Genomic DNA, 22,110 nt, shown 5'->3' with positions numbered 1-22,110 from the left:
GAGTAGTGGAAAGTGGAGATGAGGAACACGGCGTGTTTGTGCTGTCCTTGGTTCAGGATGGTTATTTTGGGCAAAGCCGTGAAACCATATTTCCCTCAAACACGAGGAAAACACATTTAGGGATGAAATTTGAGTTCTAATTTTAATCATGGGGAGTGGGTTGAATGTTTGCGTAATGTGAATGACGGTATAATAACACAATCGTCAATGTTAAAGGAGGAAGGCCGTTCTAGTTATATCAGCAGATGCTGCTGAAATACCACACTTTGTTGTTTGTGTATGGGACACACCTCTCTTCCTCCCCTCCCCTCTGCAAGGAAATCAAATGTGGAGAAAAGTTATATTTACGATCACCAATTCTGAATATATTATACATATACTTGTCACTGAGATATCGCAAAGTCATAAAGTGGGTAAACTAACAACAGCTAAGGCTAAGCCATCTATAGAAGAGAATGGAAAGAATTACTTTCTCTCTAAGGTGACAGAAATCCAAATTAGAGGAAATCTGGGAAGTGTTGAAAATGCGCATTTTCTCAAGGTGTCCCTCCTTTGTGTGATTTTCACCCCAAACTCTTGACCATACACATTTTTTTCTTTTTATTTGTCTGGAAATGTGAAAGAAAAACCATAACAAAACACCCCCTCTAATTATACTGGTTCTGGCAGGAAAAATCACTATGAAGAATTGTCATAATGATACTGATTTTATTGTGGAAAAGATGTGATTTTCAATAAAGAAAGTAAACAAGTAAGTGATGAAAAATACATGCCAATTTGTGTCGTTTTTGTATCCATGCAGCCTTTGGTACAAGTGACACAATTTATATTTTAGTTTATCACCAATATATAATGTAAAACGTTTTCCATTCTTATATTGTTTTTTACTATTGTAAACATCTTATTGTATGTTTTGCTTATGTTCAAGGAAATGTTGTCTTCATATTTTGTCGTTTATAGTATAGTATGGTATGGTATAGTATAGTATAGAGTAGAATAGAGCTTATAGTTTAGAATAAATGCGATGAAAAAAAAAAGTTTGGTCTCACTCAGTCCGCGCGCGCGCACACACAGACGTGTGCCTGCCTGTGTCTCGCACACCTACCAACACCTCCGACGGTTTCCAAGGGTGAAAGACATCATCAGGCGGTCTCGGGGGTTGCAGGAGCCGGCCGCGTCATCCAAGGATGGGCGGCGCACCGACGGGAGAGCGGAGGGTGTTTTCCAGCTTTAAAAGCAGCGGAGCCGGCCCCTCTGACAAACCGCTCTGCGTCATCGACCTGGGGAGACTCTCGTGAGCCTTCACTGTGTTGAACTCAGCTACACAGCTACACTCAACTCACCTCACCTCACGGTCACCACAGCAGCTCAGCTACTACCTGGTCTCCACATCCATTAACCTTGGAGCGCACGGTCCATCACTCCTTTTTTCTTTTTGTGGTTTCCGACGTATACTCGCGCTTTTTGCGAAATTCTTTGCAGACTATGCCTTTAATTTAACTGTGTATGAAGTGAACCAACTCTTGCACTACTCTCGTCGGCGACGGTGCTGCTCATCACAGCCTTTCCAAGCGAAGAAAGTTGCGCAGCGCTTGTTGAATGCAGGATACATTTTGCCTGAGCGGCGAGTCCAAGTTGAGCTTTGCAGCCACAGCCGGTAAGGAGCGGGGACTCCAGCTTCTCACCTCTGTCACCGTCAACATGAAGTCTGCAGAAGAAGGTACAGTGCCCTCAAAGCCAGTGTCGATGTTCTGTCTGTGCTGTGCGGTAAAGTTTTGGCTGAAATCAACATACTGTAATAAGAGTTGCCATTAAATGATGTAGCCAGTGCAAATGAATAAGGACTTTGTAAACTCCTGATTGTCTGGGCCAAGTACTTGTACTAATGTGACCCTAACCCTTAATGTAAATAAACAAACATAATAATACTGTTTGTTATTTATTTATTTATTTATTTATTTATTCATTTAAGAACTATTTATTACAGGTTTAAACCCTTAAAAACGAATTCAGTGTCACACGCTATTAGGTGAAAATGATTTTGTATAAATTCTGAACACTTTATCACTTTATCACGCATTTAGAGGACAATTAGCTGTTACTCCTGTAAACTGAGGAGCATCAGCAGTGATAGGTGTCTCCAGCTGTGCTGGCAGGTGCTTCTCCTCCTGTACAATGGATGTTGATACAATAGATTTTGTATTGATACGGTTTATTTCAAATTGTCATAATAGAAAATAAATAAATAAAAAATTTTAAAAAAATTAAGAGGTTGAACACGAAGAACATTGTATAAAATACTACTATAAATGTGTAAATATTTGGTCATGGGATAAATAAATTGATACATAAATATACATTTCTGCCTACTCCTTTTTAAACATGACGAGATTCAAATATGTTTGAAATGAACATTATCTATGCATCTATCTAGGTCAGCCATTAATGTATTGTATTGTACTCCATGTATTGTGAAGTTTGATTATGGAGGCACTTACAATATGTAGAATAATACAGGCATTAAGAGAGTATGTGTCTCTGTATTTCAGCTATTTTATTTAAAGATTCATGCCATCAAAAATGTATTTAATCACAAGCTGCTGATTGGCTCAAGTCTTTTTGTCCCATGGCCAAGAGGAAAGGAATTGTAACCCGGAAGGTTGCCATTTCAAATCCCGGGAAGAGAGTATGGAATGCCCCTAAGCAAGGCATCCAATGCCCCATTGCTACCTGGGAGCAGATAAGTGCTGCCCACTGCTCCTGTGTGTGTTCACTACTGGTTGTGTAATAAGGATGGGTTAAACGCAGAGGTCAAAATCCCCATTACTAATTTGTGCATGTGCAAAAATGACTAATTCTAGTACTGGAGTCACATCTGCAGATTTTGAGAATTCCATTTTGTCTTTGAGGTTTCAGATGGTTGAGTGCAGGCTGTGTTATTATTCATTTCATTCTCTCAGCCCTAAGCTTTATAATTGGTAACAGACGTGTGTATGTGCGTATTTATGTATGTGTGTGTGTGTGTGTGTGTTAGGGGGTGAGAGGGAGAGAGCAAAAGCTGTGATCTGTGTGTTCAGTGATGCCGGGGTAACTCGCCTGACAAGGAGACATGCTGAACCACACACAGTCTCAGCAGTATGCCGGAGGCTGCTTTATTATCACACATAAACCCAGACACATAGACACACTAGCACACCGGCACACACAGACACATACTACTGGTGTTTTGCCACAGCCCATAGTCAGCCATGTGCAGTACGTGGCCCTGGGGTTCTTAGTTCCACAGGCTGCAGATGACTTCTGTGGGCAACCCCCATCTTCCCCTGAGGTCCCGTCAGTCTGAGCCCAGTGTAACCACAATCCCGGCGGTTAAACCCATCCATTCTTTAGTTATGCTGGTTTAGTTGTGGGGAGAAAGTGTTTTGATCATGATAGCATAATTGAGAGAAATGGCAGCGGACAGAAAGACCACGCTGTAATCTGTGATTTCAAAGTAACTCTCTTCTTACGCTGCATTTTGCACACAATAGTACAAACAATTGCATAAACTTTGCCTGTAGTGTAACAGTGAGTCTTTCTTATTTTCCTTTCATTTGTTTCACCCCACAAACATTGATCTTGTGTAATTATGTTCAGCAGACTTCCATTTGTGCATTTGTGACCTGCAGAAGCCAGAGTGTCGCTTCAGTGTGCACGAGTGGGCTGAAAAACTGAAGTGTGTTGTGTCTTAAAGCATCGATCACATGGGTTAAGAAAAAAAAAACAGCTGTAATTCTAAAAGTCAGAAAGTAAGTCAGGCCTGAAGTAAGGGGTGGTGTGCATGATAGGTGCAGGAGATTATCAGATCATCTGGTCAGTTCTATACTATATAAAGGAAGGTCAAAGAATGGAGGAAAGACTTAGAGGAGACTGTGTTAAGGACATGCTTGTGTTTTTTTGTTTGTTTATAATCACTGGGGCAGTGATGAGTTTACAGCATGAGAGGTGGATACTGTAGAGTTTAGTTGTTTTATTGTTGATCCAAACAAGAAGACAGTTAAGCAAATTTGGAGTAAAAATACTGTTAAATGATCTGATAAAAGAATTACACTAGCCCAGGGGTGTCAAACATACAGCCCGCGGGCCAGAACCGGCCCACCCGAGGGTCCAATTTGGCCCGCAGGATAAATTTGTTAAAATTTCACATCATGATTACTGTCTGCTCATAATGTGAAATACTATATTTGGCAGTTTCAGATACATGCTTTATGCCTTTGTAGGTCCACTGTGATCTCTAAGTTGTTATACACATGTGTAAATGGTAAAGTGTTGCGTAATATTGTTGAAATTGCACTTATTTTAAGAAATTTCAGGTTGTTCACAATATGTTTTGTAAAAAAGATACTTAATTAAAATTAAAACAAAGGTAAACATTTGGAGATCTTGTTGTTTATATGTTGGTTATTTTGCTATTATTTTACTGGTCCAGCGCAGTTGAGATGAACTAAAACGAGTTTTACATCCCTGCACGAGTCTATATATAAATTAGGCATATAAGTTAGACATTAAAAATATCTTAATACTGATTTATAAGCCACTCATCCAGAGAGCTGGATCCCAGACAGGATTTTTTAATAATACACTTTTGTATAATGTGCTGCTTATACACAGTGTAAAGGACCCAAAACCTGACTGAAGTATGTAAGTTTAACTTATTTGTTGCACATCACACAATCGTCTCTGAAAATAGACTCTCACAAACTAATTTTAGACAGCCCACATATTTTGTGGCATGTGACAGATTCATAATTTCATGTGATGTGCAGCATTGTGGTTTACAAATATAGCCCGCTGCATCAAGGGGAATGCCCTTCACTGGGTTTCGGACTGAATTGTTTTCATCCTGTGATCACTTACACCCTGACATTATCAATAAAAGGCAGACACAAGTTTTACAACTGTCAACACAGCAGCCAGCTGCTAAAAAGCTAACTGAGGTGACCGGTACCTGCCAGGCTATATGTGCACCCATTGACTGAGCTGATTTCCTTTTGTGCATGCTAGTACATGCCCTTTGTGTATGTGTGTGTGTGTATGTGTGTAGCATTGCAGCAAACTCTCTCGGTCTTAATCACAAGCTCAGAGCGGTGCAAGAGTGCTGTCAGTTTTCCATAGGGGAGGGCCTGATTCACTCAGTGAGTGATGCAATCAATCAAACAAAGCATCCGTCAGCGCTGCAGGAGGAATTCCTGTAGAGTACATGTGACAGCAGGGTGTGCAAAATACAGACGCAGATGAACCGATCAAACAGATTGACTGTGCAACTTGCAACTACACAGCAACCACGTTCAGTTACTGCTCTGAGATGATTGCTAAGCTTCTCCAGATGTTTGTGAAGAAGGGAGGCAGTCAGTCACCACAAGACATGTTGGTAGGAGTTGTGTAGGGGTATTGTTCTGAAATGTAATCAGAGGTAATTACTACCATAATGGTGAAAAGAGTTAAAATATATATTCTTTTTTTTTTTTTTTTCCAGATGCATACAGCTACACACCAAATGTCAGCCTGTCCCTTCCACTGGGCATGGGAAACCCATGTTTGGCCACCCAGTACCACACTTTACAGTCCAGTCCAATCATCTCAGTTTCTTCTTGCCACCAACCAGGCTACAGCTTCCAAAATGATAACCATGTAGCATCCGGCTATTATCTGCCCCATGGCCTGAGACCCAATGGGGCTCCAGCGTTGGAAAGCCCCCGTATTGAGATTACTGCCTACAGCCAGTACCCCGAAGATGAGGTGGAAGAGAGCAGCAGTGAAGACCACATTATCAAACGAGGCATGAACTCCATCGTCACGTTGACACTGCCCAATGCAGATGGCTACCGAGATCCCAGCTGTCTCAGCCCTGCAAGTAGCATCTCCTCACGCAGCTGCAACTCTGAGGCATCCTCCTATGAGTCTGGCTTCTACAACTATGACAACTCCCCACAGAACTCGCCCTGGCAGTCACCCTGTGTTTCTCCCAGAGGCTCATCCACGCTTCTGTCCTGCCCACATGCCAGCGGCCCTGCAGGCTCCCCCCACAACTCGCCCTCCACCTCTCCTCAGATAGGCGCCATGGCAGAGGAAGGCTGGCCTACTCAACCTCGTGGCTCCAGGCCTAACTCTCCTTCCTACAGTGGAGGTGGTGGTGTAAACAGTGGAGGGGGAGGAATGGGGAAGAGAAAGTACAGCCTCAATGGCGCCCCCTACCGTCAGACCTCCTGCTCCCCCAACCAGTCACCCAACCTTTCTCCACATGGCTCCCCCAGGGTCAGCATCACTGATGAGAACTGGCTCGCCAACACCAACCAGTACACCAACTCTGCCATTGTGGCTGCCATTAATGCTCTAACCACAGATGGGGTGATAGATATGGGGGAGGGTATCCCAATCAAGACACGGAAGACAATGCTAGACCACTCTTCCTCGATGAGCCTGAAAGTGGAGCCAAGTGGGGAGGAGTTGGGTCCTGATGGGGAGCTCTGCCATGAGGACTACCCCTCTCGACTGGCCCTCAAGAAGGAGAACTACTGTGGAGGGTTCCTGGATGTGCCACAGCATCCATATACCTGGTCTAAACCCAAGACTTACCTCAGGTAAGTGGAGCCATCATTGGCCTCTGCTATGTTAAATGCACTCAGTGGTCCTGTATTAAAGCTAATTTTATGAATCCATAAGATGACACACTTGTGACTTCAAAGATAAAAAAAAAAGTAAATGTCAAACCAACCGAGCAGTTCTTCTTTTAAATAGTTTCCTGTGAATAGACAATGAAGCAAGTTAACTTATTCCTACCATTCTGCCTAAGGGGAGGTATTATTTACAGACAGTGCAAAGAAAAAATTATTCATTCAACAGACTCACTACAGTGCTCAATTGTTTACCTTTCTACATTTAGAGCTGTTTATTTGTTAGGTTTTCAACTTGAAAGGTCGTATCAAAATGCAGAAATCGAGACAGGTTACATGCACTTCAAGTTTCACTTTGAAGATCAAAACTATTTCAAAAATCATATTTCACAGGAAGGAGATGCCCAGGATGTGTGTGTGTGTGCGCCATTGTTGCTACAGCAACCGACACAAACATAACACGCACACAACCACACATGTACAAAGTGTGTACACGTTCAACTATGTCATTGACTTTTTTTTTTGAGTGAGGTAACCTTTTTTTTTTTAATTTTCAATTGTGTCCCTCACTGCATTTCTTTCTCAAGCCAACAGTACTCTTTCCTGTCAGAAATCCAGTGTTTGATTAAGATAGTGAGCCACAGGAAGTAATGGTGACAGGCCTGGCTGAAGGGGAAGCAGTCTGTGGGTTAATCAGGAGGCTTGCTCCTCTGGCCTGCCGAACCAGTGGCCCATCTCCTTGTGTGGAGCTAACGTGATGTCATGCACTGAGTGGGCAGATAAAGCCCTGCAGGGGGAAATCAGTTCGTTTTGGGTCAACAAACAGCCCACAAATTCCACTAAGATGCCAGAGATTGGTTTCAGTTGAGCCACCCTTCAGGTCAGAGGTTTGCGTTTACCAGGCATCCGGTGCAGAGAAATATTGTCTTGCACATGTTTGTTTTGGTTTAGATATCACCACGGTGTTCACATGGGAAGCTGTGACTCTCCGTCGCGAAAACAATGATGCCAGCTGCAGTTCTGAGAAAGAGATATCATGCTCTACTGCAACGTTTGCTGCTGCCAACTGTCTAAGTCCATTGTCTGCCATACTGCTGGGGGTTGTGTTTTATAATTTTGTAGTTATCAATCTGGATTAGATAATAATTGCATCAAGAGACAGACAGACTGCCTATTGGTGTGAGATTAGTTTTTGTTCCAGAGAAATGTCTCTTCTTCTGTCTGTTAACGCCCCATGCCTGTTTCCACCTGTCACACCATAATAAAAAACACAGTGCTCTCGAACCAGGACACATTTGTCTCTCATTTATTTTTCATATGAGGAGCAACTAATTATTACCCAGGCCCAAAGAATTACACACATCAGTGAGTGACTTCAATTGATTTGATTATAGACCATGATTAAATGGAGAAGGACCAAGCCAGATGGGTTACACTTAAGTGTCCTAATTTGAAACAAATTTAAAGAAAGTTCTGAACCTTTTCATTTAGACTTTCTTGGTAGTGACTGAAGCATGGAAAAGCTGCAACCTCACAGATGCCAATTTGGCAAATCAAATGTGATTTCAGTTATAAAAATTGAATACAACAGATATAGAAAAAAAAATCCATTCCATTCTCCATGGTTTTGTTCCAAGCAGACTGAAAATGTAAAGCACATGAGACCAGAGTGTATGTCATGGTCTGGTTATAAGTTAATTCACCATCGTAAAAATTTGTGTAGCAAAAACTGACACTTTGTATGCCCGTATGCTCTGTTAATAATTTGTTCGATTAAGCTAATAACAATATCTTGTGCTGATTCAGCCCATCTCTGCCATCTCTGGACTGGCAGCTTCCATCTTGCTCCGGCCCATACAACCTACAGATCGAAGTGCAGCCCAAGTCCCACCACCGGGCCCACTATGAGACCGAAGGCAGCCGAGGGGCTGTGAAAGCGCTCTCTGGAGGACACCCTGTGGTACAGGTACTGGCAACTCTTCACTGTAGCAGTTCCCCAACTGGGGGTGCATGGTGTATGATAGGGCTGTCACATTTTGTTCTAATTTATTTCGGAATTAAAAAGATACAGTATATGCAGGACACATGTATGGTTTCCTGCTAAAATGACAGTGTCAGCTGCAGCAAGGACAGCATGTAAGCCTACTGTACAGGAGCGAGACTTTCCTCCAACTGCATCTTGAGGTGAGCTGTAGTCATAAACACCTGTGCACAAACACAGAGCACTCATCCGCAGGTAATAATGCAAATAAAACAGAGCCACACGCTATCCCAAGCAAGTTGACAGACATGTGTTTCTATTAAGTAGCAACATATTAAATCATTATAAATTGGTACAAACTCAATTTTTGAAAAACAGTGACAGCCCTAGTGCATGATGTAAATTATGCATGATTCACAGCTGCCAAAGCATAGATTCAAAGTTTGGGAACCACTGGTTTAATGTGTATACATTTCACTTTCATTTTTTTCATTACAGCAGTGCTAATTACCAGAAAAATGCATGCTGATTAACAACAAGCTAGTGACACAAACGTTTGGCTGTGCACACAAAATGACAACATTTTGTCAAGGAGCAGTCAGCACTGCTATGAAATGTCTTCTTTTTGTCTGTGCTTAATTTGTCAGTTTAAATGACGCTACAAAGCAGATTCGGTTACCCAGAAACGACTTAACGACATTGTGATTTCCTTTCCATGTCTGCTAAGATTAGAGCACTCTGGCTCTGTTTATTCAAAGCTGCATCAGAAAACCATTGCACTGTCGTAGAAATCAAAACAGAGAGTAGAGGTAATTGTATCTGATTGTCAGCGTTACCGATTGTTTCAGGCTTTAAGCCCTATCATCTAGTTTTTAAGAGACTTCAAACAGAACCTTTTAACAGCATTGGTGCAGTATATCTACTCCTCCGCTTGTGTGTATGCCTGTATGCTCTGTTAATATTCCCCGAGTCAATGTACTGCTGCAAGAAGGCTGCTCTGACCAGCAGCACTGCATTCTGACTCAATTAGTATAGAGCAGGACAAGCGCCTCTCACTGTTGTACTTGGCGAACGCTTAAAGAGCACGCGTCAGTCTCACCAGCAGCACAGCACAGAGCTCCTTTCTCCATTTCAGTGTCATCACACGGCATTGACATCTTAGTTTACTCAAGGTGTGGATTTAGTGACGTGCGTGTCCTCAGGGTTGTAGGTCAATTTGCCCGATTAATGCAGTCAATGATAAAAAACATTCAATTTTTTTAAAAACAAAACAATGATAGGGCTTTCATTGGATAGGGGTTTTGTTAAAGACTGAACGTTTAGATTGTTAAACCATAATTCTATTTCTCAGGCAAAGCTGCAGCCAAAGCAAACACTGCACCCAGAGTAAACAGTACAGTGTCAGACTGGTGTTCTGTCCTTGCGTTGCAATTAGAATTTGACGTTGTTAGTGCCTCAGTTGTTTTGTAAATAAATGTTGTCATCACATCCTGGCCTGCTACGCTTCAAATGCACTACACAGCTGTTGGCCAGCGGGGTGTTACAGACAGGCCTGTCAACCTTCAGGTTTTCTCTGTAAATAGAGGTAATTACTCCCCTTCTTTACAAACCTTTGTACATCCATCCACATGCAAGTGAATCAACATTTCACCCCATGAGGCTGACCAGACTCAGGCCACCGTGTACAGCTGTGGCAAAGTGAGACTGTTTGGATTCAGTTGATGCCACTTTCTGACTCACTCAGGGGTTGAGAAGGAAAAGTCATGGGTCAGCGATCCATAGATTTAGACTGATGACTTGATGGGTTGTTTATTTCACACCATGCTGGCACAAATGTGTTGCTCTGCAAAGGATGCTGTTTAAGTATTGCTGTGTGTGTCAAGCAATTGTTGGTGATTAGTAGTCATGGGGAAAATATGATGACAGCTGCTCTCCCATCGCACAGCTCTCCCTTACTAGCTTAGCTTACATTTCACCCTTACTTTTTGGCGGGGGGTGATTTATGCCCTGTACAGTCAATTGGGATATCTGGAAAGAAGCTGTAAGGAATTGGCAATTATTTTGTAAATGCCAGAGGCTAAAATATTATGAGCAGAGAAGTCTATAGACAGAGTTTTTGCACAGTCAAAGTACAAAAGTTCCCATTATCGAGGTTTTTTTTCTGCTTTATCACCTTTTTAGGCTTTGCAGTCGCGTGATGTTGTATTAAATTGTGTTGTTGTAATCTTGGAGGATAAGGCATGCTGTTGTCCCTAGTGCCCTGTGGTAATGAGTGGCAGGCACTGAATGGGTGGATGCAGTCAAGGAGAATGAGTCAATAATGACATGAGGGCGCTGGTGTAGGAAGCAGCTAAGGAAGTGTGTGTGTATACATGCTTAAGGATGGATCCAGTAGACTGGTGGTGTAGGGGTGGGGGGAGGGGGTCACCAGGCAGCTGGGGCTTGGCTCTGCTGCCCCAGGAGATGCTCTGTATCCTGCTGATTAGGGCCCGTGTGGCCCTAAAGTTGACTGAGCATGGTGGTGGTGAGGCTGTTGTGGTGGGTGGGTGGGTGGGTGGGCGGGATGATGGTGTCTGGGAGTCAAAAAACCCAGCGCCCATCAGACGCCATCTCCCCTTTCCATGCACCGGTGCCTCCCTCCCTCCCTCGGGGGCCTAAGGTGTCGCTCTCTGTGAACCATTCATCCTTCAACCATCTCCCCAACCCACGGCAACAGGCCTCCCTCGGTCAAAGCCCAGTCATCCACAGCTATATTGTTTTTTAAGCTCATGGATGATCAGACACACGCGCAATGAGTGATGGTGACGTGTGTGTTGGAAAGCAGCACTGGATGAAGGAGCACCAAGATGAAAAACATGAAGGCACATACTGTTTCTTTATCTTCCCGTGTCCCCCAGAGAGACAGCAACTGACAAATAGTTCAACTGCTCATTTACCGCTGTTGTTTTTCAATTGAGTGACAAGCCGAGGGTGTTTTCCTACACACACACACACACACATATACGAGTTCAGCATCTCCAAGGTCTGACATCATCCTAAGCTTCAGTGGACCAACCACAACACATTCAGTGCAGGATTGAGAGTTTGTGGAAAGGGTGTGTGGGGAGAATGGAGTATCAAAATTTCACCCGTGCACCAGTAAAAACCTCTAGATTATGGGTTACCTCAACGTTTTACCCCTTTGCTGCTTGCACCAGCTCTCTGTACATCCTGCTTAGAATCTCATTAACTCATTCTGGACTCGCACCCCATCTCTCGACCCCCTCCTGCGCGTCAGCAGCCTTTTCACTTCCTTTCTCATGATTGGTCCACTCTATGACCCCTGTGGCTGCTTTTCCACTATATTTACAACAGTAGACCACAGGGCCATTAAGGGGATCTAGGGTGCTCTGTCAGCTCCCCTCACACAGTTCCAGACGTTGCCTTCTTTAACCACAGCTATGCCATCAAGGATGATTCTCATAGCAGTGTTCAGGAAAACATGCAACCAGGTTTAACTTCAATCAGAATACTGTCATGACTTTGATTGATTGTTTCTTTCCAGGGAAACAAAGTGGTGAAAAAAGTGGTGTTGTATTTTAACTGAAAATATAGTTACAGAGGATGGGAGACCCAGCTCTGATCCCAAGTATGGATTCACTGAAGGTGTTGTTAAGGCCCTTAGGTGCAAACTCAGTCAGGTAAACAGAGACATCTGCTTGGCCAATGGTAACATCAGAGAGCACCACCAGTTGAACAATACATATAATAGAATAATGACTGGCCTAGCAGGATTTGGTCATCATCTCCATAAACATGTGACTTAATATGCATATCTGCTCTTTTGAAACAGTATGTAAGGCAAATAAACTGTTAAACGTTGGTAAACATGTGCTTCACATTTCACATTTGCTGTTTCACCCTGGGATCCAATGGTTCCTGGCTGCGTTGTGTCTGAAAGAAAACCCCAGATCTAAAGCAAGCTATACTGTAACAACAAATTGCTCATTAAATCCACTGCCACCTCTTGTTTGATATTCAAAAGGCTTGGTCTACCCTGAAGTGCTGCTCGAGCTTACGCAGGGCAATTATTCATTACCCAAAGGGGTATTTATGCCAGTCTGAAATAGTGGTTCTTTATCTATGGGGCTTCCCTGACACTGCTAGGGGGCTACCACTAATTACCAGTTAATAACAAGTGGAAAAATGACGCAAAATGTGCATCGTTTTCACTGGTTTGAGGTGATAACCAGACGGCCCACAAATTTATGAGGTAAGACACAGCACTACTAGTAGTGCTCTTGGGGGGCACAGCAGTTCTTTATGCACCATCATGCTCAGATTCTCTGTAGGTTTGGATGATGGTTCTTTGGGGATGATGTGCTCGTAACAAATTATGGAACTTGGACTCTCACTGGTCTAGACATAGGGTTGTGCTTGAAACTGTTCCCTCTATGACATAACATTGAAGTTCAACAACAACTTTGAGGGATATAGCTGTTTGGTTGATTTTAAAAGAAGCAACATCTGGAGCCATAGAGATGCAGCAAAGTAAAGGACTGCATGTTTCCTTATGTATTTAGTATGAGCCACCAGAGACATTAGCTGGGCAAGGGGCTAAAAGAGGAAGGAGAAACAACTTGAATTACTGTAAATTTAATTGGCTACGGCAAAGGCTGGCAGTGTGTCTGTCAGTGCTTGACAGAGAGATGGCAGTGCAATAATGGCAAAAAAAACTAAATCTGGTTCCGTAGTTCTCCCCCGCTTTAGTTTATCCAGTCCTCTGCTGTCTCCAGTCACCTTCTCCTCACACCAGTTCTCTGTGCCACGTGGACTTCTACGAGTCATGAAAGTTTCTCCAGGCAGCGATGAAATGAAATTACTGCAGAAGGATAGAAAACAGCCCACTGCAGGCTTGTGGAGTCCATTCACACTCAAATTTACCAGCAAGTCATTAATAAACATTGCATGCTCAAATACTTTCCCTGAAATATTGAGGCCAGGTGCAGGCACCACTAAACATAAGTTTAAAGTCATTATTTTGTCAGAACAGATTTGTACCGATTGAAGTAAACACCAAATGAAAATAAACTGGGCTATAGCCTAAGAATTGAAGTGCACTGATGATGGCTCTGTGATGGTCCAAAGGCGACAAGGAGATGAATGGGAGACGTGGTTGGGATGAACCCTCCTCTCCCTTTTTAGCTCGACCCCCTCCACATCATCACAACTGACCCAGACAATACAGCTGCATGCAATTACACAATTAGTGCATCAGCTGCCATATCCACAATGTTTTACTTGAGCCTCAGCTATCAAAAATGGCTTGTGGTGGGAGGTGTAAATTGATCTAGCTGACAGTGGCAGAAGTTGCCACCTTGAAACAGCTGCAAATCAAGCCTCAGACTCAGTTTCGATTATCTCAAAATAAATATACAGTGCGTTCCAGATCGGCTGCAGTTACAGCAGGAGAAGCTCATCTGGTCAAAATTAGTTGTTCACTGGTCCAACCTTGCAGGCAGCATCAGGCACAAATACAAAACTGAGGTCACAGGTGTGCAAAGCATCTGTCGTCGGGCCACACTTAAAGTTTACAACACTATCAAGACTTTTTTTTTCCCCCCTCAAACTCGTTTCCCATTTGAGCATAAACTGAAGAAGTAAGGTTTGCTCTCTGCTTGTGCTGTGCATTTGAGTGAGCATCACGACAGCTTTGCAAAAACGGAGGGGGCCTTAGGAAGAGGGTCAGAGGAGCACATATGGTAAAGGAATCGAGGGGGGGTCGCCCAGGGGAGACTACACCGCCTTCCTTTGGTGCTGGGAAGACCAGCGTCACCAGGAGGACTATGTGACCTCATTAATCACTTCCTCTCCTCCATGAGGTCACTATGGCTTTGAGCGAGGACACCACCGTCATCGAGTGCTACCACAAGATGAGTAAAGAGATAAAAAAAACACCCCCAAACTCCACCCCATCTTTCTTGCAGGCCTCCTTGCTGCCACGTGGCAGCTGAGGTAATGGTTGGAGGTCACTGAGAAAGCTTAAGAAGTCTACAGAGGTAAAAAGTGACAGACGACACTGGTTTGTAGCATGGCTGCCTGTGTTTTATTAAATCATAAGGAAACCTCATGCAATTTAACGCTCCGGTGTTTCGGATTTGTACCTCATGCTCCACCAGAGCCCCCTCAAGATTCAATACGCAAGTAACTGGTAGCATGTGTGGCTATGGATAATTACCACTGGTGACACCATAAGTAAAATATAACAAGCAGAGCAGGGCCTGCCAGTGAGATCACTGCATAAATGAAGTGGTCCCTCGGGACGCTAAGACTTCAAGAAGCTCCTGACCTTGGCCTAACTCACTGATGACTTGCATGTGTGACTAGCTCACAGGTCAAGACAGCTGCTAGAGACACTATGAGGAGGTGAAGAGAAAATAGGACAGTTGGAAGTGGAGATGAATGACGGCCTGAGCTTAACCACTCCCTTTGCTCTCCCTTGATATCTGAATCTCACTCAAAGACGGAAGAGCACTGGTGGCTTGCATTATTGAGACATATGGATATCGTGTCTTCTCTAGTGACTAGTCATAACTTATTTCTATTCAAAATAATGAATTGTGAAAAATGTGCTACTAGGAAAAAAGAACACATCCTCAACCTTGTCCCAAATCCAAATGATCATTCATCAAGCACAGAAAGGCCTTTCTGTCTTGATGTTTATTATCCAGAAAACCTTCCATATAATATCCAGACAAATTTGTTATCAAAGACACTCTTGTGTCCATGACACTGTAACACTAATTTCCACTGACTTCTCATGACGTAGCTCTCCATTCCTCCACAAACCATTCTCTTCGTTACAACCCCATCTTTGACCACCCTCACAGAGGTAATTATAAACCCATTAATCTGATTGTGTCATAGGTTACATGTGGTCTGTATTTTGTTATATGACTCAGTGTGTTAGAAAAACAACAAGGGTCTTTTATTCCATTCAACGGTACCACTGTTCTTACTCGGACACAGCTCAAAATAAATAGGTCTGAAGCGACAGTAGGTGCTGGGGTAACCGACCAATTTGTGGTATTCTTGTGGCAGCCGTGGCTTGGTGAGCCCTGGAGTAAGTGTTCCCTCACAGTAAATGTCACAATGTGGTTGAGTAGCCACCTGGATGGATCTATGGAGGTCCACTAGATGAGTGTGAGTTAGTCCTCTCAGTTTTCAGTGGGCCAGATGGACTCTGCAGCTTCCTGACAGTTTTTAGGTTTGAGGAGATTTCAAAGACCACATCAACATCCACCCATAAGACCATATGACCACTTTGTTCTGCAGAGAGAAAGCATATCTTGGGAGGTCTGCGAAATTAAGACTTGGTTCCACCAGAAATCCACATTTGGTTGGCAAATTATTCTGGTCCGACATTATTCCCAAAGTATAATTTATCCTTCACCACACTTGCAACTGTGTCTATATTTTGGAGCCATTTCACACTTGGATAAATTGTCAAATGAAGTGCCGTTGACCACAAAGACAGAGTCATTTTCAACCTGTGCAGGGCCATGGACTTTTTTCTGCTTTATTTTTTAAAGGTTTTATTTCTTTCATTAGTTGAGAAGTAGCAGTTAATGGCCTGCTAGAGGAAGTGGCAGTTGTTTGAAGTGGTGGTTCTGATACAGGAGTCTCTTTCATCACAGTGGGGCACAGTCTCTGAGCTTTAATGGAAATCATAATGCAAGTTCATAACTGCCCAAAGGCAAAGGGGTGCATTCCATCTGCATGCCAAACTTCTTTATGTTGTTTGTGTTATAAACCTATGCAAAGGTGTAAAGTTTGCTGTTCTATTGTACCTATACAGTAACCTGTATATTCAGATATACAACTTATATATATATTGGTACGTTATTATTCCAATGTTTCTTAAACTATATTGACTGGAGCCAAACCTAAGACTATTGTCCTGGTTTCTTATTTTGTCACCAAGTCAGCTGTGAGTAACCTTCAACTGGTTGCCTCTCTTTGGGCACTTTTTTTAATAGAAGCAGTGAGATTTTAATGAACAGTGAAGTGATGGGAAACCAGCCTCTCCATCAGCCTCCACACCCCCCTGCACCCCAGAGATTTCTGCTCAAGGCAGACTTGGAGACATCAAAAAAAAACTTGCTTCTTCACTCTCCTCTGAAAAAATGCTGGTAAAAACAGTACATATTTTTGAAAAAGAACCTCTAACTCCAATTCAAAAACAAACACAGCCTGGTGAAGGTCTCCCTAACTATCAGTAGTTAATGTGCATTCAGTGGGTAAGGAGTTGCCTTAGATGGGGGTCTTAAAACATGATGTTGCCTCTCACCTGGGTCTCTTTGTTCTCCCGCCAGCTTTATGGCTACATGGAGAGTGAGCCGCTCACCCTGCAGCTGTTCATAGGGACCGCAGACGACCGCCTCCTGCGACCACATGCCTTCTACCAGGTCCACCGCATCACCGGCAAAACCGTCTCCACCGCCAGCCATGAAGTCATGCAATCCAACACTAAAATCCTGGAAATCCCTCTGCTACCCGAAAACAACATGAGAGCCATGTGAGTGCTCAGAGACCCCATAACTCACCTATCCATCTTGTTTTTTTCCCACATTTTTATCTGGTAACTGCTTTCTTTAAAACACACACACACTCATCTTCCTCTCAACACTTTAGCTTTTTGCTTTAAGTCTACAAACGCCTGATGATAGGCACTGTACAGCACACGCTTACAAAGAGGCCTTTAAAACTTTCACTCCAAGAGACGCCTCATTTCTGAATAGGTGACCTAAGTACTTGATGTCAACACTTGAGTTCATGGGTGACTTAGATCTGGCCAATGTCGACAAGCAACCAGCTGCCCAAATGGACTAATCCAAAGTACAAATATCTTTAAAACAATAACAACCACACGTTGACATATTGAGGGTCCCATGGAACACACAGCCAGTGTGCACTGTAACACCAAAAGCTCCCGAGAACACACTGCTTTAATTTGTTGCCACACACACCAAGTGTTTACCCGACAAAAATGGATATACTTTATTTATAAAGTGTACGACTGTTTAAATCACACAAAGTTCTCAACTAAATACAACCTTGGTTTACCTTTAAAAAACAACTCTGTCAGGCTGAGGTAAGTCAGGCTTGACCACTGTTGTCCTCCCACCGGACATGCAGTAAACCAAAGGGCTGTGCTCTGCAGTGTGTCCCAAGTAGTAGCTCCCTTCCTGGGGCTCCATGAAGACTAGGGAGCAGTGAATTTATTGGAGAGCGGCCAAGAAATCTGTGTAATGGATTTAACTGTATGTGGACATAGGTTGCATAAGGGCATATACTCTATATACGGTATATAAAAGTATTCCTTATATTGTATCATATTTAGGGACACACATCACCTATTTGATTTGATGTGTCCCTCAGGATGAATATGATATTGTAAACAGTACAAGGAGGAAGTTTCATTTCCCCTTTGCTGTAACCTTGCATGCTAAAGGAACAAGAGGAAGAGTTCTCAATTTCTTCCCCAACGATCTGAAAGGTCAAAGACAAAGAAAACCCTTTAACTGTCTCTTTCCACTGAAGTGTTTAACAGTCATCTTGATAACACTGCATCCATCTTGCTGCTCTCATGCCAGCAATCTTTCTCTCGGTGTGTGGGATGCAGACAGTCGAGAACTGCAGTCAAACTTTCAGACCGTTTCAATCTGTCTCTCTTTTCTACGCCGGGAAGGTCACTCTCATACACGAGTTTACTTTTTTGCAAATCACATGTATCGCAACACATTGAACACACAGTAAACTCACAACTAAATACATAGAATCTAATCTATTTTTGGAATGCATCCATGACAGAACGCATCATGGATGATAAGAAGATTCGTTTTCAGAATTGCACGTTATTTGTTCTTATTTACTCAAATTGGTCAAACCAAAGTCAAGAGGAAAACTGGATTTTGTTTGAAACCCGACATTTACCATGTTCCAGGAATAGTGCCCGAATAGCCACCATGTAAAATAAGTGAAATGCCAAACCATATCCCATTCACATTCCCTCACTTTTTACCAGCCACTCTAGTTTTATTTAAATTCGTGAAAGGCTATGTCTGAAAAATGAATGCCTATTTTCCACTAGGAGAGGGGAAAGAAAATTCACCCCATTACTTCCCAAATTGTGCAATGAAATAAATAGAGACAGCTTCGAAAAGTGGCCCACTGGTACATGTGGCAATGATTAACAGATGTTCACACACTAAATATATGAAATGCATACGAGTTTGTATATTCTGACTGCTGATGAGTGTGATGGTGTGACGCTATGCTGCGTTCATTCCAACAGATTACTCCAGAGAACCGCTGATTCTTGGACAACTATGACTCTTTAAAACTGTGATAGGAAGTCCTCAACGTCCAACTCTGTCCCCGATGACATACTAGATTAATAATGACATTGTCATGCTCCAGTAAACCCCCAGTGTATGATCTGTAACACCAGTGTAAACAGCAACTGTGCTCAGAATCTTAGTTAAACAGTCGAAAAGTGAATCAAACCTGCTGGCTCCAGCTGTTGCCTTTATCATTCAACACAAACACACTGAACTCCACCTCTGCATTGTCTCGTGTGAAGCCTGTTAAATGTGCCCATCTATGCCTCTGTCCCAGAATTGATTGTGCAGGGATCCTGAAGCTCCGCAATTCAGACATCGAGCTTCGCAAAGGGGAAACGGACATCGGACGCAAAAACACACGAGTGAGGCTGGTGTTCCGAGTGCACATTAACCAGCCCAACGGCAGGACGCTGTCCCTGCAGGCTTCCTCCAACCCCATTGAATGCTGTAAGTCTCACACACGCCAATACAAAAAATGAAATCATGGCATGCATTTTCTCTTTCGCTGTCTCTTAAAGTCCCTGTAAAGCAAATGTAGAGTTAGTTTTTTTTTTTAAATCATTCAAATTTGGTAAGGTGGTCACAAACACCCTTTTTCTGTGGAGTGACAAAGTCAGAAGAGATGTTTTATCGCATCCATTTGCTGACGGCATCTACAGTATTTCTGTGATCCAGCTGAACGAGCCGCTCGTTCAATCTGGTTCATTTATTTATTTTTTCTTGTTTGTGTGTGTTTTACTGAGCTCCTGCTCCACAATTGAAAACGCAACGGGATCACATAATACACAGCGATGTGCTGTTCAATATGTGCGACTCAGCAACTCCTGGAGGCTAAAACAGACTGGCTGACCACATGGATACAAAGCAGGGACGGGTGGTTGGCTGCCATTGATGTTAATGTAAAATAACGACCAAGGATATGACCATGAAAATGTTGTCTCGATACGTTTCATTTCAAAGAGCAGCTGTTGACTGACAACCTCCAAGTTTGGGGGCTCAGGATTTCATCATAATAAAGTTGATAAGCAAACCAAGTGCTGCTGTTCTACTGGCTGTGAACTGGGCTCGTGCTTCTCGGAATGGAATGGCGATCGTCAGTGATTTTTATGGAGGCTCAGTCACTGTATTGAAATGTGTGCTTGTGTTTCCTTCCAACAGCCCAGCGCTCCGCACAGGAGCTTCCCTTGGTGGAGAAGCAGAGTGTGGAAAGCTACCCAGCCACAGGAGGCAAAATGATGCTCCTGAGTGGTCTCAACTTCCTCCCCGACTCAAAGGTGGTGTTCGTGGAGAAGGCCCAAGGTAAGCTGCAGTCAACAGGCCATGTATGCTATTATTCAATTTACCCTTTGAACATCTCTTTTAAATGTCTCTCTCTCTCTCTCTGTCTGTGCCTCTGTCCTGTTTCCATCAGTCTCTCCTCCCGTCAAAATAGAGCAGGTCTAGCCAAAGAACCACATGTGGTGTGCATTAAGCCACTATATTTTTAACCAAAGTGTATTTACATTTGCTAAAGTTTCCATTGCCTGTTCACTGGTGCTTGCCACAAGTTAAGGGATGAATCACAAACAGGGCATGTGCAACGTCTCTTTCTCTCATTCTCTCTCTTCCTTGCCGTCAAGTTTTTGGTTTGGAAAACTCAAGCTTCTAGCTCCCTTCCGTTCCTGCTCGATACTCACCCTTGCCCATCTTTCACTGATTTGTTCTTAAGAGATCATTCCTTACATCGCCCACCTTTTTTTGAGCCTTGTGTTTCCTCCGAGCGGTGGTTAAAACACTACTGATACTTGAATGAACCCACTAAATCAGATTTGTCAAACTCAAGGCCTGCGGTTCACATCCGGCCAGATTGGATTCAGCCCGCGGATAACAGGCGTGTAATCTGGGCGCAAGTCGCAAAGGGGTTGCATTTAGTGTATGAATTATTCATAGGTGTGTGTATGGAAAAGAGTATCCATTGCTTTCACTAAAATTTGACAAATATTTAACTTGAAATTTGATTATTTAAACTATAAGCTCGCTTTGTTCTGAACTTTGGCCCTCAACAAGGACTGTAATAGAGTGTGACACCCCTGAACTATATCAATGCAAAGGTCAAGTGAGGATGTGTGTTTTAAACCCAGTGGTGCTGCTACTGTGTCGATGATGCGCAACATGTGAATCAAGTCAAAAAGGGAAGATAAACTCATAGGTCTCATATTACCTGATGTGGGTTGTGGTGAGGGCTGCGCGATGAATCGTAAATCTATCGCCATTGCGGTATAAACTGCGTTAAACTTTGTCCCCCACATTCAGTCGACAGTAGCATGTTCCCGCTGCGAGTGCCGGGCCGTGTGCAGCACGCATTGCTTCCTAACTTTCACACAATCAATTAATGTTTCCCCATTATTCATTTGTTTGCATTTCAGGTCCATTTGTGTTTTTAGCACATCTCTCCGCCATGAGAGAAAGTGAACATGGGTAAACAAAGAGTTAAATGCTTCTCAAAACATACAAACTAGGCTGAAATAGCATATCCTAAAGTAAAGTTGATTAAGACAGACCAATAACAGACAAGGTAACTGTCTGTCTAATCTCACATAAACTCAAGACAGAAATTTGTGACAAAAATAGAAATTACAAATGCACAAGTTCACCATATATTGCTGAATTAATCTGAAAACGAGATAGTCCAACTTTAGTCCAGCTTTGCTCTTGTGTCAAATGATTTCATGGAAAATCGTCGTAGTGTCTCCCGTATCACACGTTGTTGTTTACATGTGAGCTACTTACAGTGTACTTGAGTGCACTAACAATCCCCCGTGTGCCATCACATGATGTGAATGACCGTCTACCACGGCTTTTAAAAGTATAGGTAGCAGTAGCATCATTTATTTATTTCTTTTTTTAAGCTTTCACGTTTGCTGCAAAGGATACCACAATACGTTTTGACAGGGGAGGAACAAGCAAAAAGTCTATAAAATGGCTTGAATGAAGAGGATACCGTAGAAACTAGAGGTTAAGAGGTTAGGAAAAAGACAGAGGTGTGTGTGTGTGTGTGTGTGTGTGTGTGTGTGTGTGTGTGCAGTTTGGGGGTCCTCCTTTTCCTGGCTTT

At 43.0% G+C, this 22,110-nt stretch overlaps 1 protein-coding gene across 3 annotated transcripts in view; it reads left to right on the top strand.

Annotated features, from left to right (window-relative positions):
* The first annotated feature begins 1,208 nt into the window (after positions 1-1,208).
* LOC122775063 (nuclear factor of activated T-cells, cytoplasmic 1-like) overlaps positions 1,209-22,110 on the top strand; it is a 57,496-nt gene continuing 36,594 nt past the window's right edge. The window contains exons 1-6 of one of the 3 annotated variants that reach the window (XM_044034767.1): positions 1,209-1,720; positions 5,516-6,620; positions 8,460-8,619; positions 16,989-17,191; positions 19,294-19,466; positions 20,178-20,318. In XM_044034767.1, the coding sequence (XP_043890702.1) occupies positions 1,600-1,720; positions 5,516-6,620; positions 8,460-8,619; positions 16,989-17,191; positions 19,294-19,466; positions 20,178-20,318 (1,903 nt within the window). In that variant the 5' untranslated portion in view covers positions 1,209-1,599. The remainder of the gene's footprint in view (positions 1,721-5,515; positions 6,621-8,459; positions 8,620-16,988; positions 17,192-19,293; positions 19,467-20,177; positions 20,319-22,110) is intronic. The other 2 variants (XM_044034765.1, XM_044034766.1) reach the window with 2 other exon arrangements.

Source organism: Solea senegalensis, linkage group LG9 (assembly GCF_019176455.1).
Source record: "Solea senegalensis isolate Sse05_10M linkage group LG9, IFAPA_SoseM_1, whole genome shotgun sequence".
Taxonomy (NCBI): Eukaryota; Metazoa; Chordata; class Actinopteri; order Pleuronectiformes; family Soleidae; genus Solea; species Solea senegalensis.
Note: the sequence above shows the minus strand (reverse complement) of the source record. Positions and strands in the feature narration are given on the sequence as shown.